Here is a 19,471-nt window from a genome sequence, read left to right as displayed (position 1 = left end):
CCATAGCAGAGGTCACACCATCGTTGGAGCTCCTACAGCCCCTGCTCGCACAACAGCCAGTGCCCTCGCTGCATAGCCATTGTTTGTTCACCACAACCTTAGAGGAGGGTGACCCTCTGAAAGCTCGAGCCAGGCTTGAGCCTGAAGCCTGGCTCTGGCTCAGCTCGAGGTCCTTTTGGATCCTCAAACCCATAACGAGCCGAGCTTTCATTTGGCTTCTGCCAGCTTTTTTTCTACTCAGAATGTGGTGTTACAGTAAGAGTTGCTAACTGGCGAACTGGGTTTGAGTCTCGGCATCGGCTCAACATTCTGTGATTCTGGGAAAATCACTTAATCTCCTGGTCCCTACAACCAATTTCATGTGACCTTGTGTAATAAAACTGGTGCTCATGTAAAGTGCTTGCTCCAATAGACTTCCGGTCGAGTTTGTGCAATGTTTTGAAAAGTGCACTAAGATAAAAACAAACCTTAGCATAAGAAAAGACACAATTGATACTCATTTATTGGTTGAGTTGAACACAGTGACACCAGAAAACCTGGCTGCATTGTGTCTTCTTCGTTCAAATTGTTTATGAGGCAAATTATTTATTTCACTAAAACTCTTTTTTTCTTCATTATCGACTATGAAACCACTTCCACATATGTGACTTCAGACTACCAGTTGAAAAAATAACACTTTAAATAAATACTTCTCATTGCAGTGCTATAATGTGCCTATTAGTGCCAAGCTTGCATGTTAAAGGGAAGTAGATGCCGTAGCACCCAGGAGAATGTGCTGTAAATACTTATAAGGTTGCACAGGTGAGACCAATTGGCTATGCCAATGCTTGTTTTTCTTTGTAGAAATGTAATCATGTTGATTGTCTCAGTAGGAGGAGGAACAGCCGGATTATTCATCGAAGGCATCCTGCCAGTCTACCATTTTTGTAACCACATGCACATTTTGAAGCTTTAAACAAAATAGCTTTAGTATGAATACAGAGGGTTAACATCGTTTTAATTTTTCTGATGACAAGAGATGGTTAAAATCCAGGCTACTTAAGGAAGATGCTGAGTCAACATGGTAAAGTACTGAGATCATTAAACAATAATGAGCATTGTACATATCTATAGGCATGGAGCCAGGGCCACTGGAGTTATGTAGAAGGGGAGGATCAAATGTTGTCCTTTTGTTACATGTTAATACTGTCTTGGGAAAGGTATCACCTTATTAGAACCAGTTCAACAACCACATACAGTAATAAGAAACTCACAGGTGATCAGTGAACGTTTGCATACGGTCTTTCACTGATCTGTAAAACAGGTTCCCGCAATTTTAGAAACCTTTGATCCGTTTGAGCTGGTGTCAAATTGTTGTTATTAAAACCTGCAGGTTATGCAGCAGATGCACCATGTGGCAAATGCGGCACAATCCATAATTATGTGGAAAAGCGCCACAACTGGAGAATCGCATAATTCCAGTAACCTTGCGTGTAACCTATCACGTTTTAATTGTGCCTTTTGACCGTCCATATCCCACCTCTCAATGCAGAGCTAAAAAGCTAGTCGAAGCCTAGTTTGTGCTCGACAAAACCACACCAATAAATAAATAGAATAAAATCAGAAAATACAATCTGAATCAACATCACAACAGAGTAAATATCATCACACAACGCGATTCAGCTTTTATCCGAAACGTATTCAACCCGTTATTTATAGAATAAAAAAGTCCACCTTACCAGCAGAAATTTCCTTTTCCCCTTGCAGGATATCCTTAAGCGTAAAAGGCGTGGAGATAAATTTCGATTTTTTGGAGAGAAAGCGCCTCTTTTTTTTGATCACCAGGCTCAGAGGTTGATATTTGTCGGCTTCACTGAGGCACGGCACGGGGATTAATTTTCCTCCATCGCCAACCTGTTTAACAAAATTTTTCGTGGCAGCAGCAAACATTTCACTTTGGGAACCCTCACAGAGCCGTACAATTTTCTTTCGTAGTTCGCACGATGGAAAACCCCAAATCCTTCCACTGTTTCCAGTAAATGGCAGACAGCGTGAAATCCACAATAAACTGTATAAAAAAAGAATTCTGTAGTAGTAATTGGCAGTGTCCTGAAGGGTACTAGACAATGCTGACCGCGTTCCTTCTGCTCGTTGGGTGATCCGTAGCAATGAATTATACATAGTGGGTGTAAAGTGATAGGTTGTTGGGAGGAACCGGTTAGTTGTAAGAGTTTCCTTGTGTTATGTATGTATGCATCATTTGACGAGGCAATTAACGTAAGTAAAACTTTTCAAGTGACAAAACACTGTATATTTCCAAAGTATTTATGTTTTAAAAGAAACAATTGATTTTCTCTAAAATAATAAAGAATCATTGCAGGAAATCTGAAACAGTGAGCAAGAAAAACAGGTCAAAAGCACAGGAAGGACGTTTTAATCACACGTCAAAAGTAATAATACATGGAGATTCAAATATCACCCTGATATAATAAACGTTATCATATGGCAGATTGTTGTAGTTTATGCTGATGCAGATAGATATATTTTTTATTTAACTCGTAAAAAGTTGCAAACAGTAATGGAATATTATCTACACTTTGCTTGGAAGATTGCTGCATCATTGTGACAAACAAGCTCACCCTTAAGACCCTCAAAGGCAGCAGCAGGGAAATATTGAAAATACTCCAAAAAGACTGTTACATTCTCGTCCTATGGAACTGCAGCACCCCTAGTGCCGCGGTAACTGATCCACAGACCTCGTGTCTTCAAATATTGAAGAAACGTGTTTTGTTGCCTCCCTTTGACTTGCTGATGCAGCACGAGGTGCTAGAATGATACAGAGCTGCCTTGTGATGAACTTTTGTTGCACAGAAACCTGCTCTACCGCCACATCCACTGACCTGGGCATCGACTTCGGGACCCACCTTTCGGGCGCCGATCAGTTACCGGAGAACCCTGCCTGCCTCCCGCCGCCCACTCGCTGAGTGTTGCCGCCGAGCGGAGAGCGGGACAGGAAACCACAATATCCATCAGCCCATGCGGGCTGCAACAGCGGAAACCCCGCCAGGAGGCGCTTAAAAACAGCGTCAGCCCCGCCTCGCGGGACGCCGGGCGAAGCCCGGGCAAAGGGCGGGCCCTCTGTGGCCCTCAGAGGTCTGAGGAGACTGGACTGGGCCATAGCCCTTGGCTGACAAGTGACTGTCATTCATCAGAACTGTAAGCCCCCATTGGTTACATCTATGCCCCTATGGTGGCTTCTGCATGGGCCCCTATTGGTGTTTATTACTAATGCTGTAGGGTATTCAAAGTTGGATCTTTCTTTGCTGGTCTTTAGATTTACCCTTTTCTGTATCTTGTATAGCTTATGGAATGCCGGGAAACTAGAAGTATGGCTGCGGCGGGCGCTAGGAAAAAACTGACTGGAACTCTTGACGATTTTATCGTCCGCACTAACTCTTTAATAGACCAAGGAATCGTATTGATGGAAAGAAGGGTTTCCCAAGAACTAGTAGCAGCAGAAAGGTCATCCTTGGGCCATATTGGTTCTGTGCGTACCCCCAACACCTCCTTAAGCATTACTAATTCTGCACTGATCCATGCTGAGCTCCATAATGTCACCTGTAGTCAGTCAGCAGCATTAGACCTTACACCTCCTGACGCCCAGTCCCTGTCCTAAACCCAATCTGACTCTAGCCCAACAGCCACTTTGGCTGATCCCAAAAACGAGAACTCCACTATTCGAAAGAGGGGGAAGCGGGAGGGGGTTATCCCCAAATGTAGGCAGCCCAAGACCATTATCCCCAACACCAAGAATGCCAGTGTAGTAAAACACGGAAGCACTGGCATTTCCACTAGTGGGAGAGACAGCATAGAAGAGGTGAGGGAACTTAATAGAGAATCCGCTGGGAGTAACACTGGGATAGAAGAGACCCGACCTGAGGCCTTACGATTACCATTGAGTATACTTGATGACACCATTTTGGATAACACCATGGCTGTTATCCTTGAAGATAGCCCTATAGTTGACAGGTCGGGAGTCGATAGATCAGGAGGCACAGCTGGGGGGGATGAGCCCTTAGCCCACGCCCTGACTAATATTATTAAAACCCTACTTGCTCCCTTAGAAGCTAGGCTTCATGGAATAGAAAAACTGCTTCAGGAATTACACAAGGACTTAAGACCTCAGGCAACACACCGTGCTAATAGGGCAACCCATGCAATTGCGCCGGCTAGTAACCCCCAACAAGTTAACAAACAACCAGCAGTATCAAAGAATAACACACCTAAGACCCACTGCCGACCTGCCCCAATCCTGAGTCCAAAAAAGGGAGTGTCCAGCCCCACGCACTAGCTGAGCCCACTAACCAAACTAAGATTAATAGACACGCTGCCCCCACTCCAAAATCGAATTCAACCCATCCTGCTAAGAGCCAAAAGCGTCGAAATATCAATTTACCTCTAGACGCCTGTCGCTATGTGATCGTTTTGACAGGTGTACCGGAATTGACCCCGTCATCTTTAGAACCTTTCCGGGCGCTTAAAAACAAGGTATGCCACTGGCTAGCTAACATTCACCCATTACCACCCAACACCCGTAGTAACATCTTGATGGTTGAGAGAGCTCCCTGGGTGGGCCCCAATAGGAAAGTATTGCAGGGGGATTGTGTTGTAGTGACTTTTGAGGATCCTCGAACTGTGGAGCATATTTGCATGGGGAAACCTGGAACCTACGGTACTGCGATTGTGGCCAGACCATTGTCCTATTTTTACATGCCCGGGGAGCAGCTGGATAATGGTTGGAGTTGGTGGAGGGACACCAACCATACCTGGGGAGGGAGGAGGCATGAGGTGCGTAGGGACTTGAACTGCCTCACCCCAGGTGGGGGGGGAGTAGAGGGATGGAATTTGATACAGCGTAGAGGAGGGTGGCTTAACCACAGCGGTAATCAGTGTAGCGATGAATGGTAGGGCCCCCAGTTTATTCAACCCCCCATCCCTTGTTACAATCGGTACAGCGCACTGGAGGCTGTCGATTGACTCATGGAATCTCCAGGATTCTCCAGGCCTTCTATAGTTTCAACCAAGACTACAGAAAACAAAACCAGTAGTCCACAGAGGTTAAATGTAGACTGTGGTAACCCACTCCCAGTGCCCTCTTTTGTGGCAAGCGGGGATGATAATCACAAGGCCCAGGGTACCGACCATACCTCATGTGAGAGAAGAATCTGAAGTAATCAGGGTTCCCAAGGCCTACATGCTCCGTAGATAACCCACTTACACTCAAGAACTGTTGGCACGGAAACTGTAAAAGTCAAAGAACAAGTTTATTAAGACCCCATGGGGTGGTGGTACACTCATACAGCACCCTTCGGTAATGCAAGAGGTATCACACTGAACATCGGTGTGACCCCGTCTTTTATACAGTTTTCAGGTAATAAAGATAGGCGGCACAAAGTTACAAGACATTATGTACATATATGGTCATGTTTTGGAACACAGCCAGCTCATTGGAGGGTTTACAACTCCGCTGGTCAGTTTGGCGGCACATTCCTAAGGGGTGACTGGTCAGTGGGGACTGCGCATGTACGAGCTTGACCAGTACTAAAAATAGCCTGTTGCTGGGCAAACTGAAGTGGTCAGTGGTACGGACAACGGACTAAAGGGCACGCTAGCCACGAGGCCGCTTATGATCTAAGATGGCCGCCGTAACATTCAAAATGGCGTTTTCATATATAGCCAAGTTAAACAGGAAAACGTGTAGTTTCAGCTAATCGCTAACGCGGCCATATCAAATACGACAGACGACCCTTTTAGCGTTTAGCTGAAGCTACCTCATAGTGAACATAATCAGGATGTTCGTCCTCAATGTCTATTGACATTATTTGCGTCACTTCTTTATGAAGCATCATTTTGTCATGAGCAAGAGCTCGCCTTGGTGGTACACAAGCTGATAAACACATAGAACATAAAGCTGGGCCACATTGGATACATAAGCACACAAAGAACAGTACCCCTACAATGATACATAGAATCGTTAACAGTTTCCAGCCCCAAGCAGTAAGTATTGACCAGAACCATCCTGAAAGTGTCCAAGTTCCATTGTCCGGGTGTATTTCAGCTGCTATTTTATGCAGCTTTGATATGGCATCATAAACAGATGGTGAATTGTCAGGTATGTACACACAGCAGCTACTTCCGATAATTCTACATGCCCCCCCACGGTCAGCTAGAACTACATCCAACACCATCCTATTTTGGAGCGTAACGATCCTAGAAATCTGAAGTTCCTCAGTAATATTCCCAAGTGCAGTGGCAGTATCATTTGCTACAGCCTCAACAACACGTGTCAATCGTCTTATTTTCCGACTGTTCAATGCGGCCCCCACAAAGGAAAACAGTCCCAAATTGAAGTCCACATACTGCTGCAAGGCAGTATCAGTCTGGTCGATGTCATCCAGAACAACAGTCCGCTTGACTCTATTCAGGACAAAGTCGTGATACAGGACATAGTCATTATGATACATCGGCGGGGCAATGAATACAGGGGGTAGTACAAACGATACATAACACGTGCCTAACCATCCCAATGGAAGCTGATGATAACCTTTCGTTCCACAAATGAAATACGTATTTCGAGATGCTACAAACGAGATGCCATTCGGACTATCAAAAGTAAGTGTGGTATTGCATTCACTTTTCCCTACCGGAATCGAACCTTTATTTCTTATACACAAATCGACTTTAGTAGCAATAACATTAATGACATGTGAACTGGATAAATTGATATTTCGTTGATTGCTGTACACACGCGGGGCAGATATGTTATCGGGCCGGTACTCCTCCCATTCAAATCGAGTACCCTCAGCCCGTGGAAACCCATCCTTGTCATGGAAACATATTTTATTCAAACGAAAAAGCACCCCCCCTTTCATTGGCCATCTCAGAGTAAAGAGGAGGGTGTACCAGGCATTGCAAGATCCATTATGTGAGAACGGGAGTGGAATGAGTGGGGTGCCCCCTTTCTTCTGGTGCCCCGGCAACATCCCACACACCCAGCAATTGGAAGTATTAGTCATATTATGCGTGTGATGGAGAATCTGGATAAAACTATTGTTCAGATACGTTTGCCGATGCCGTTCTTCATGGTAGGGTAAGGTAAAGTGAAAATGTTCAGATGGAGCCGGGGTAGTCGGCAGCAAATGTTCACGTGCAGGTACCATAAGTTCAACTACCCAGGCTATTACAGCTATCACCACAATAGTCAAGACAAAGAGAATGGCACCTAATATTCGTTTGTCTCGTGATGCAGATGACGCCATAGTACAGAAAAGTTCTTACAAAGTCTCAAATAGTTCAAATTGTTCACAAAGTCTCAAATACACATGTGTGTATACCTAAAAAAGAAAAATACGGTGCTGAGCTCCGAGGTAGCCGTTGTTTTCTTCTCCGGGCCAAGACGGGTGTCGCTACACTAGGCAGAACTGATCCCCCCCCCCCTTGGAATTCCCGGTCTCCGTTTCACAAACCCCAGAGCGGTAACCAACTAGTCATGAAAAAACCAAAAATCTTCTTATTGTGGCCGCAAATTGTAGCGCTCTCGTCCAGCAACAGCGTGGTCCGGGAAGGCTCCCTCAACTTCGGCCGACGTCACAGCTGGGCTCTTTTCTTTCTCCAGAATCTCTTTGTAGTCAGTCAACACAGCAGGATTCACCAGATTAGGAGAGACACGACGGCAGTGTGTCGAGTGCACCCACCGCTTCCTGTTGGTCACTCGTACAGCGGTCCGGGTCGCCAGGAGGACCTGCTCGGGGCCCTTCCACCTCGGCTCCAAACTGCTCGCCCTCTCAAACGACCGAATCATAACATGGTCGCCGGGGCGAAGATCATGGCCCTCTCCAGTAGAGTTGTCAGGGAGCGCTTCTCGAACCTGTTGATGAATAGAAAGCAAATCATTTGTTAATCATGCCAAATAATCGTTCATCATTATACAAGGCACATCATGTATCAATCGCGGCTTGGGCACCCCCCAGATATTCATAGGGCGACCAAACACCACCTCATGTGGTGTGAGGCCAGTTCGTGAATGGGGTACTGATCTAAGAGAGAGCAGTGCTAGCGGCAAAGCATCAGGCCACTTCAACGACGTGGATGCCACAATCTTGGCCAATTTGAGTTTTAACGTAGCATTGTACCGCTCAACCAGACCTGCCGACTGAGGGTGGAACACAGCGTGGAACTTCTGCTGAATCCCTAACCCCTTCAGTACATACTCCACAATCTTCCCAACAAAATGAGGCCCATTATCGCTCCACAAAAATTTGCAAACTCCAAAGCGAGGAAAGAATTCCTTAAGCAACACCTTAGCCGTTGTTAGGGCTGTATTGTCTTTCGTGGGGAAGGCCTCAACCCATTTGCTAAAGGCACATACCACCACTAGGCCGTACTTCAGGTTGTTGCAGCGCTCGAGTTGGATATAATCCATTTGGAGTACCTCAAATGGTGCAGAGGGTGGAACGAACCCTCCTTTCGGAGTATGGGTCCCCTTTCCAGGATTGTGTTGTAAACATACCAGGCAGGTCTGCACTACTCTCTTAGCAGTATTAGCAATCTCGGGATGTTCCCAGACTCGTGTTAACAGTCGAGTGATTGCAAGGGCTCCGACATGCGCCAATCCATGTGTCATCTGGACCATCGCCTGCAAGTAAGCTGCAGGCAATTTCCATTTTTCCATGTCCTTGCTTCTCCAACAACCTTCATCATCTAGTACCCCATCTGCTGCCCATGCCGCAAGTTCTGATTCAGTAGCTGACTTCTGAATATCCAAGATTTCTGCTCTAGCATCGCTCCATCGCTCAGCCTGTGATTGTGTCACATACATGGGGGAGTCAGTCCGAGACATAGCCGTTTGTCTCGCTATACTGTCTGCGAAGGCATTTCCTTGGCCCACTTTATCGGTAATCTTTTTATGGGCGCTACTTTTGATTATCGCTACTTTCTTTGGGCAAAGCAACGCGTTTAAGAGATCACGCACCAGTTCTCCATGCATGATATGTACTCCGTGAGAAGTCAAAAACCCACGCTCTCTCCAGAGTAGCCCGAAGTCATGTGCTACTCCGAAGGCGTACCGGCTGTCTGTGTATATGTTCACACATAGGCCAGCACTCAATTCGCAGACTCTTGTTAAAGCTATCAGCTCTGCTGCCTGAGCCGATTTCTGTGGTATTCGTGCTGTTTCTACCACTGTCTTAAGTGTCGTGATCGCATAGGCTGCGGAAGTCGTACCATCTGGCAGCCTCAAACACGATCCATCAACCCACAGTTCCCCATCCACATCTGGAAGTGGCATATCCTGTAAGTCAACACGACCCTTTGTCTGTTCCTCGGTCAGGAAAACACAGTCATGATGTTTTTCTTCCTGACCCTCCTCGACCGGATAGGGCAATAAAGTGGCAGGATTCAGGGTAGCGCATCTTTTCAGTGTGATATGTGGCGCCAAAAGTGTAAGCTCATATCCTGTTAGCCGTGCACTCGTAAGATATTGGGTCTTTGTTTGATTTAACAGAGCATCTACTGCATGGGGAACTAGCACCAACAGTTTGTGTGATAACACGATTCCCTCACTCTGCCGTATGGCTACTGCTGTTGCTGCCACTGCTCGAAAACACCCAGGTAACCCTCGTGCTACAGGATCAAGAATGGCAGAGAAATACGCACATGGTCTCTGCTTATCCCCGTGTGCTTGCACTAACACTGACAACGCGCACCCATCGTTCTCGTGCACGTATAATGTAAAAAGTTTTGTATAGTCTGGTGTACCTAACACGGGTGCAGAACAAAGAGCCTGTCTCAATTGTTCAAAAGCATTCTGACATTCATCTGTCCATTCAAGGGGCATTGGTGTAGCTTTGGACAGTAACGCTAGCAAAGGTTTTATAATGTGTGAAAACCCCATGATCCACTGTCTACAAAAGGACGTTAATCCTATGAAGGCACGTACATCTCTCTGTGTGCGGGGGACTGGTGTGTCTAAAATTGCTTGAATTCGATCAGATGTTAATGCACGCCCCTCCTTAGACAAAAGATGACCGAGGTAGGTCACCTTGGGTCTACAGTATTGGAGCTTTTTCTTCGAAACCTTATGATTGTTCTGTGCCAGAAAAGAAAGCAACGCAATTGTACTTTCTTCACATTGTGCATAAGAGTCTGCAGCTAGCAGAAGGTCATCCACGTACTGGATGAGGACAACGCCAGTCTGTAACTCAAAGGAATCAAGCTGTCTTTTCAAAGCCTGGCTGTAGATACTCGGGCTCTCAGTGTAACCTTGGGGAACACGACAAAATCTATACGATTTATTATTTAACGTGAAGCCAAACAAATATCTGCTATCAGGATGGACAGGGATGGAAAAGAACGCGTTTTTCAAATCAATTACACTAAAGGTCGTGGCCGTTGGTGGCACCAATGTAAGCAAGGTCGTAATATCGGATACCACCGGGTACTGGGGAATGACAATTTTGTTAATCTCTCTCAAGTCAATAATAAACCGATAGACTTTGTCGTCAGTATCTCTCTTAAGGATCGGAAGAATAGGGCTGTTACAAACATTATAAGGAACCTCTTCCACCACTCCTGCAGTGATCAAATCCTGAACAATGTGTGTCAAGGCAATTTCACCTTCTCTCGAAATCTTATACTGTGGTACTCGTGGTAGAGAGGCCCCCTCCTTAACAGTAATGTGAATAGGTGGAATACGCATCTCTCCCACATCCGTATCTGAGGTCGCCCATAACGTGTGCGGTAGAGAGGCCAAGGCTGGAATGTCTAATATAGTGCAAAACCTATCTGAGTCAGGATAATTGTCATTCAAGATAACCCGCACTCCCTCAGGAGCGCACCGTATCGTTGCCCGAAAATATTTAAGCAAGTCAATGCCCAGGATATTATCTGGTGTATGGGGCGATAACAAAAATTGACCAAAACTGAAAAATTTGTCAAGACAAAGTGCAAGGGGTTTTGACAATGGGCTAGGGGAGGGTGTGCCATCGAACCCTACACATGTTATCATTTCGCCAGACAGGGGAGCCCTCGGAACCAAGTTTTTTGACAAAGCGCTACGAGTAGCCCCTGTGTCGACTAGAAATTGATCAGTAGAACCCAGAATACCCGCTGTTACATATGGACCCTTCTGATCTACCGGCACTTCAATTGATTCCGTACCCCATCCTACGCAGTCCTATGCATGCACATAATCCTGGTGTTCCACATTCTCACCCTCCGATATCTGATATTGGTTTCGTCTATCAAACGTGTTTCGTTCGTCCTGGCCACGGCCCCTTTCCTCACCCCTTCCACGATCACCTCCGCTACCTCTCGCCCCCGTATAGCTGCCTCTCGACCTACCGCCTCCTCGACCACGCTGGCTACGCTGCTCACGAAGTACCGGACAATCGTCAGCCCAATGCCCAAACTCTTTACAATAGGCACATTGATCCTCCGCTATATCCGTACGACCATACGACGCATTTCCTCCGCCACGTCTACCTCTATCATACCCTCTACCCTGTGTTCCCCGAACCTGTGCCAACATCACCTTCGTTTTCAATTCTTTCGCCTTCTTATCAACACTTTCTTTAGCCTCCAACTCCTGCCGCTCATAATACTGAGCCATAGTTAACAAAGACGCAGGGGTCGCCGTGGCCCAGGAACTTTCACTCGATTTCAATCGCTTTGCAATCTCCGGTAGGAGATTAGCCACATACTTATCTACGAACAGATGCCTACCCGTATCGTCTGTTAAAGATTGACCACTGTAATCATGAAACGCCTCCTCGAAGCGTGTAAAGAAATCTGAAACCGTTTCATCAGGCTTTTGTTTGCACGAAGCTAACATGGTCCAATCAATCTTTTTAGAAGGAACAAGCGTTTTTAGTTTAGTCAGGATAGCCGCCGGAAGGTCTAGAATCAGGTCACATGGCAGGTTCCCTATCTAAATCTGCTTGATTTATTTCTTTCCATGTCCCCCCCAGTATTGTTTCATCATTATTTTTACGAATTTGTCTCCACATATCAGGTGGAAGAATTAACCCGAAGAACAGATCTATATCAACAAGAGTCATCACACAAGACGAAATGGCCCCTTCCACCCCTTCATAAAATGCCGCCGGATTTTTCCGAAGGTCAGGTAAAGAATTTTTCAATGCCATAACATCTGCTCTATTCCAAGGAGTATACACCCAGTTATATATAAAATATCCCTTCGCATCCTTAGACAATTTATCATCATCTGTACCTTGCCCTTTAGGAGGGACATACAAAGGTGCGGCTTCACGCATAGGCATAACACGCAGTGCAGGACTCTTATCTGAACCCCGGAGAGAACACTCCTTAGACCGCTCGTCAGACTCCGGCGCGGACTCCTTTTGTTTCTTTTTCCGCTCCTCCCGCAATCTGGTGGTCTCATCTCGCAGCTGGACCAGTTGCTTGAAAAAGTCATCAACATCTGTAAGAGCAAATAAACCTTTATCCAGATTCTCACGATGAACTGACACAGCTTTAGATTCTAACGTATCTGAAAGTTGACGATACGCGGTAACAACTTCGTCCGCCAAAGTAGACAGAAAATACAGTAATTCCTGATCCGTCCAACTACCCCTTTCCGTAATCACCTCAGACTGAGAAACACAGTTCTTATTCACTTTACGAGCCCAACTACGTAAATGTGCGGACCTCTCCGCAGTAAACCTGAGAGCGGATACACCCTTCTTTTCCGGCTTATCCTGTCCATCATCTTCCGAATCTGCATCTGGAGCCGTAGGCGAAACGTACGGAGGCGGTGACCGATCTAGCAATGAAAAATCATCAATTTCATTATTAAGGACAGGATAAAGCGGTCGGCGAATAGGAAATTGACCAGTCGTTTGCAATTTACGTTCCCGTTCCTCCCTCTCTCTTTTCTCCTGAGCCTCTTTTTCCTCAAGCTGTAAAGCCTTATCTCGAGCAGCCTTGCGCTGCTCTTTGTCCGCCAAGGCAACTTCACGCTTCATTCGTTCACGCACCGCTTTCTCCCACATTCGCACACAATCAAACATATTTTGTCTAGACCTGCGTTGAAACAAACATTGTTCCACAAACTGTACTTTACGTAAATCGAACGACCCATGTAGAGGCCATTGCAATTCAGGATCAGATTTGGTGTACTTATGCCATAATTTGCTGTACATTATAGGGGGAAGGCCAAATTTGATATACATATCCCTGTTTGGTGTTCCTTCTGGGGGAGCCGGCTGTGCTTCTGCTAACCTAATTGTGGTACCATTTCTAAGACAGCACATCCCTCGGAGTGTGCTTAAAACAGGCATGTTCAAAAAGTATCACGAAAGCGTGACACCGTATAAAATGGCACTTACAGTACTTCACACAAATGTGCCGCTCAAAGGGAAAAAAACAAAGTTAGAGAAACATCTCTACATGCCTGCCTATGTGAAGTGCACTACACATATAGATTCAAAGTTCACAAATTCACAAACGTTAGCTAACTCAAATCAAAATCATAGGTCATAGGACTCCGGCAAGCGTCCGAAGACTACCTTACCGATCACAAATCATAGAACTTCAGTAAGCGTCCGAAGACTACCTTACCGAACACAAATCATAGAACTTCAGTAAGCGTCCGAAGACTACCTTACCGAACACAAATCTTACCCAAAATCTCAAATGTCCAGATTCCAACTGCCAAGGTCTTGTGATCAAATCAGCCAAACGGCACTTTCCTAGCAACGCAGACGATCGAAAACTCAGTCGGAGACCGGCGCCACCTGGAAGGTCAGATCAGAAGGAAAGGAAGAAACACCGTGGGTGCCAAGACTCGGGTCACTCAGTGGCAGCGCGCGTCCATGGCGAGTTTCCAAGCCTTCGTCACGACCTCTCCTTCGGGCATCCGAGTCGCCGATGAGTCCCTTCGTGGTCGCCAATTTGAAGTAATCAGGGTTCCCAAGGCCTACATGCTCCGTAGATAACCCACTTACACTCAAGAACTGTTGGCACGGAAACTGTAAAAGTCAAAGAACAAGTTTATTAAGACCCCATGGGGTGGTGGTACACTCATACAGCACCCTTCGGTAATGCAAGAGGTATCACACCGAACATCGGTGTGACCCCGTCTTTTATACAGTTTTCAGGTAATAAAGATAGGCGGCACAAAGTTACAAGACATTATGTACATATATGGTCATGTTTTGGAACACAGCCAGCTCATTGGAGGGTTTACAACTCCGCTGGTCAGTTTGGCGGCACATTCCTAAGGGGTGACTGGTCAGTGGGGACTGCGCATGTACGAGCTTGACCAGTACTAAAAATAGCCTGTTGCTGGGCAAACTGAAGTGGTCAGTGGTACGGACAACGGACTAAAGGGCACGCTAGCCACGAGGCCGCTTATGATCTAAGATGGCCGCCGTAACATTCAAAATGGCGTTTTCATATATAGCCAAGTTAAACAGGAAAACGTGTAGTTTCAGCTAATCGCTAACGCGGCCATATCAAATACGACAAATCGAGGTGGACCATTTTGCCCCGCTGGATATTGGTAATTCTGGGCTTGAGGAGCTTATAGTTTCTGCTAACCCCAGCATCCCGACTTCCACCGATGACCATGGGATTGAACCTGTTACACTATATACCAATAGCAAGAGTAGAGATTTGAGCGTTGTTTCTTGGAATGTCGCAGGTCTTGGGAATAAAACAGCTCTTCCCGATTGGAATGAACTAATTGGAAGGTATGACCTATGTATCTTCCAAGAAACATGGTGTTTGGAACCGGTGTACAAGCCTGGCTATTCCACCTTCCATGTCCCAGCTACTTCCTCTAGACGGGGTCGCCCGTCTGGCGGCTTGCTCGTCTGGGTTAAAATTTCTTTAAACTGTAAGATCTCCTACTCCCCTAATATCTCCCACGACATGATGAGGTTAACGATCCGGGTTCCCCAAGCCCCAGTGATCCTGGAAGTTTTTAACATCTATGCTAGAGGTATACCAGGGGGTGGTAAATCTCTAACCATTGCCCTACTTGCAGACTCACTTCGTAACTGCTCCCCAGATACTTTGCCGTTAATTGCTGGCGACTTCCTTTGCACCTTTGAACCGCTGGCTGCCGACGGCGCTGTAGGTTTATTGGAGGAAGATGCGAGATGGGGAATCCCTCAATTGACGACTGTGCCGATTAAAAATTGGACACCTGTTATTATCCAAATGAATGCCTTGGAGTTGGAGCATGCTCTGGTAGCAGTGAATGGGCGCACGCCGTCTGACTTCTCTGGTGCTTGTACCTATAATAGGGTTAGTTGCCCCAGCAGAATTGATTACATTCTGGTTGATAAGAGATTGTGGAGATATGTGTCAGATATGGTAGTTATTCCATCTATCCATAGTGACCATCACCCTCTATCCCTTAGCCTGTGCAACCTGATAACCGTGGGGAACCCCCTGCCCAGCAATAGATTAACAATGGCAACTAGAGAAATAGTACCCTCGAATTGTAAAAGGTTCATTAAATGGCATAAATATGCCATCAATGAGCAAAAGACAAATGCCCTGGGGGAAATTATAAGAGATCAGACCGAAAAGCTTTCTGCACTCTGTACTGATGATCCCGGTTCTGTCCAGGTTAACATGGTCTATGTGGAGACAATCGACAGGATGGCCGCTCTCTTCCTTGATGGATGTGGGGCAAGCCAATTGAAGCGTAGGAAGCCCACAGCCAGGTGGTATAGCCACGAATGCAGAGGGGCTAAGTCCAAATTGATTTGTGCCATCAAAAATCGAGATCCAACTGAGGTTCGTTTAGCCCGAGCTGTGTACAGGTGTGCACTATTAGTGGCAAAGAGGGCTTGGGATGATTACCACTGGGAAGAGTTAAAACTGGCCAGTCAGAACAGGAACGGGGAACGATTCTGGGCTTTAGTAAGAAAAAACAATGATGGTGGTACAGATCTATTACCCAACCATATCACTGACAGGCAATGGTTCGATCACTTTAGGAAACTGTACGCAGGGGTAGGGGTTCCTGAGAACATCGAAGTGACAGCAGAATGTATATTACCCCAATATGATACACCACCATCTATCGATCCTATAGGGCAGAGCGAGGTAGAGTCTGCGATCAGTAAAATTGTCCAAGGCAAGGCACCGGGCCAGGATGGCATCCCTGGCGATCTGTTCAGTGCCACTCCTAAGCAATGGGCCAAATTCTTCTCCCTCTTGACTAATGCCCTCCTCCTTGGGTCTCCAGTCCCAAACTCATGGAGGGGGGCTGAAGTGATTCCCATTTACAAGAAGGGGCCAAGGGGTGACCCTGCCAACTATCGTCCGATCAGCTTGATTGATGCTGGTCAGAAGGTGGTTGGCAGAGTCCTTCTGGAAATTATCCTCTCTTGGGCAGAGGAGAATAATATTATCTCCCCCTTCCAGGCGAGTTTCAGGGCCTGTACAAGCACTGTAGATCAGGCTTTCTGGCTGTTACTACTTCATTGGAAGACAGTCTCGATTAGCAGGGGTGGTTTATACTTGGCCTTTATCGATCTGAAGACCGCGTTCGACCTGGTCCCCCGAGGGCGCCTGTGGGCGGTTCTTCATGAGATGGGGTTCCCTCTGCCCATTCTACACCTGTTGGCCCGCATGCATGATGGAACCTATGCACGCATTCGGTGGGGCACGAAGGAGCAGATAACTGTAAAAATCCCGGTGAACAGAGGTGTCCGCCAAGGATGTGTCTTGGCATCGACCCTGTTTTCCTTATTTGTTAATGGGGTGGTTTCCTTTTTATCTGATATTGATGCTGACACCCCTAGTTTGGCTGGTGTGAAAGTTCCCGCCATGCTCTTTGCAGATGATATGCTACTAGTCTCCAAAACGCCCATGGGGCTCCAAAAATTGCTGGATCGGTTTTGTGTTTTTCGTAATTTAAGGGGCTTGGTTATTAACACTCCTCTATTTTAATCCCAGTAGGAAAGCCAATCGCACGCTCACTCTTAATGAAGAGCCATTAGAGCGGGTTAAAATGTTCGACTATCTTGGGATTAGGATATCCGACCAACTCAAGTGGAACCCTCACATTGAAAAAATGGTTTTAAACCATAAACGGGTTGTGGGCGTCATAAGCAGGGAGCATAGATCCTCAGTATCAAGACCCATAGCTCCTGATTTAGAGATCTATTCTGCTAAAGCAGTAGGCAGTGCACTGTACGGAGCAGAGCTCTGGGGTTTTAATAATGTTGACTCCCTCGTAATGGCAGAGAACAAATTTTACAAGGAGCTTTTGTCTATCCCCAGGAGTACCCCTAGCAAGCCCATTCAATACGATCTTGGACGCAGATCTATCAAAGATCTTATAATTTTGCGTCCGCTTCTCTATTGGGCCCGCCTGTGGCGTACACCAGAGCTAGAGAGCTACGCAGACGGCCTTAGAGAAGTTATGAACTTGCAGGGGTCTCATAAAATTGTCTGGCTCTCTAAAATGAAGGAGCTTCTTACTGCCATTGGCCTATGGGTCGTATGGGAGGCCGGTGCTTCAATATCTAGACTGGAGGTTAAGCGGGCTTACTGGCTGTGGGTCGATGCCCAAGAATCTAGAGCGGATAACTTGGGTAGACTCACTGACGAGGTTCGACTGTACAAGACCATACCCTTGCTTGAACCCTATATATAGACTTCATTAGAAAACCTAAAGATAGGGCCTTATATGTTCAGTTTAGAATGGGAACCCTACCAGTCCGTGAACGCACCTCTAAATGGAAACCCCCCTACCAGTCGCTTGCCACCTGCCCGCACTGCAGCACTGAACTGGAAACCATCCCACATGTCTTTTTCGTTTGCAGTGCCTACAATAAGCCCGGATCCAAATGGCTAAAACCTGTCTGTCGCCTACTTGAGACCAGAGGCTATGCGCCAGCGTTAAGAATTTTACAATCTAACCCTAATACAGTACTGGCATGTGGGGTAGCCAAATTTCTTAGCTGGGCATGGGTGATCAGATTTAAAGCCATGTGATGAATTTTTCTTAGGCAATCCCCCTTTTTTTTCTTAATGAACTCAAAGCTGTAAATGGTTTAATGCTGTTTTATCTCGTTTTTTATTATTTATTAAGTATTTTAACTAATAACATGAATTGTATTTTTATTGTTATGTTCTATATCGAAATAAAGCATGTGATTAGGAGAACTTTCATCCTTGTCCCTATCAAACGTTCCTTAAATGCATTGAGTTCAGACCCTGTGGCAGCTCTCTAAAATAAAGCAGTGTTATAGATGTGCAGCCACCCTGTTATTCAGGATTGATAAAATATTGCACTGTGGCAAAGAATGGATTTCCTAATGTGCCTAAATCTGATCCATGAGAATCTAGGATAATAAAAATTCAATTGAACTAACACAGCAACTAAAACAAGGTGGTTGAGCTATACACATCAGCCTTCATAACTAAGGCAGAAAGAGAAAGAACAATGAACTATCTGCAAACTATCGACAGACCATCTGGTCTAACCCTCTTGCTCAATCTTAAACTTTGAGTGATGGTGCCAGCCTGTGGCATGGCCATCCCTTAAAATGTGTTGGACATGCTAAACTAGCACTGCAGGTTGGCCCAGGATGTTACATGTTGTCTACGGCAGGATTAGGGAGGTTCAGACAAGATCCATCAAGGGTTTCATGAGGTTGTCGGGTGATAATTCGTATAGCCCCCTGCATTGATCCGGGCTGCTGAGGAGGATAAAATGGTCCCTCACTTGCAGTTAGTTACTCTGAAGGGAAAACGAATACCTAACTCCCCAACCCTGGGAGTCCATCTCATTTGGAGAGGTCCACTGCATTTTCAGGCACAGCAAACAAAACAGTGACTCCAAGTCTGCAAAGAACCAGTGAAGAGAAGGCTAAACATCATAAGAACACCACAACAAGCAGAGCACAGACGCAAAGGCGCACAACTGTCAACTAGAGCCAATGAGCCAGGAAACATCCTCCAAGCCTCAAACCCAGCGAGGAGTGCAGTGGAGAGCCAAACTTACCCCACACCCCAGTAAGTAAGGAGTGAATACTAATCTGTTCTCCAGTTAATATGTTCACCCAGTTCCAATCAAGCAGGGAGTGCACAGGGGGAGGCCCACACCCAGTCCTGCGGAGGTTTGGGGTTAGGGAAATCTGCATTCATTAATGGATGCTCACAACCGCCGAGTCCACTCCTAGGAACCCCAGTTGTATGCCCTCTAGGGAGGGGCAGGTCAAGCACTGGAACCAGCACTACACAGCCCCAAACAAGCCCAACAGGAAGGCATGGGCTCACAGATTGCCAGTGCAAACCAGGCCACCAGTCAAGCAGGAAGCCAGAAAGTAATTCTAGCACAAACTCCATCCATGGCAGAAACAAACAGTAGGCAATAAAAGCCCAAAACAGGCCTTCAACTAAGAAGATACTCCCATTAAAGAACAGGAAATACAGTGTGATTGCA

The 19,471-nt window shown here is 46.2% G+C and overlaps 1 protein-coding gene across 1 annotated transcript in view; it reads right to left on the bottom strand.

The window, feature by feature from the left end:
• Positions 1-1,929, bottom strand: part of PJVK (pejvakin) — a 201,424-nt gene extending 199,495 nt beyond the window's left edge. Inside the window, exon 1 of the mRNA XM_086958701.1 lies at positions 1,719-1,929. Coding sequence (XP_086814827.1) covers positions 1,719-1,929 — 211 coding nt within the window. The remainder of the gene's footprint in view (positions 1-1,718) is intronic.
• Positions 1,930-19,471: the final 17,542 nt, after the last annotated feature.

Source organism: Lissotriton vulgaris, chromosome 2_1 (assembly GCF_964263255.1).
Source record: "Lissotriton vulgaris chromosome 2_1, aLisVul1.2, whole genome shotgun sequence".
NCBI classification, from domain to species: domain Eukaryota; kingdom Metazoa; phylum Chordata; class Amphibia; order Caudata; family Salamandridae; genus Lissotriton; species Lissotriton vulgaris.
The sequence above is the reverse complement of the archived record's forward strand: the minus strand, read 5'-3'. Positions and strand labels throughout refer to the sequence as shown.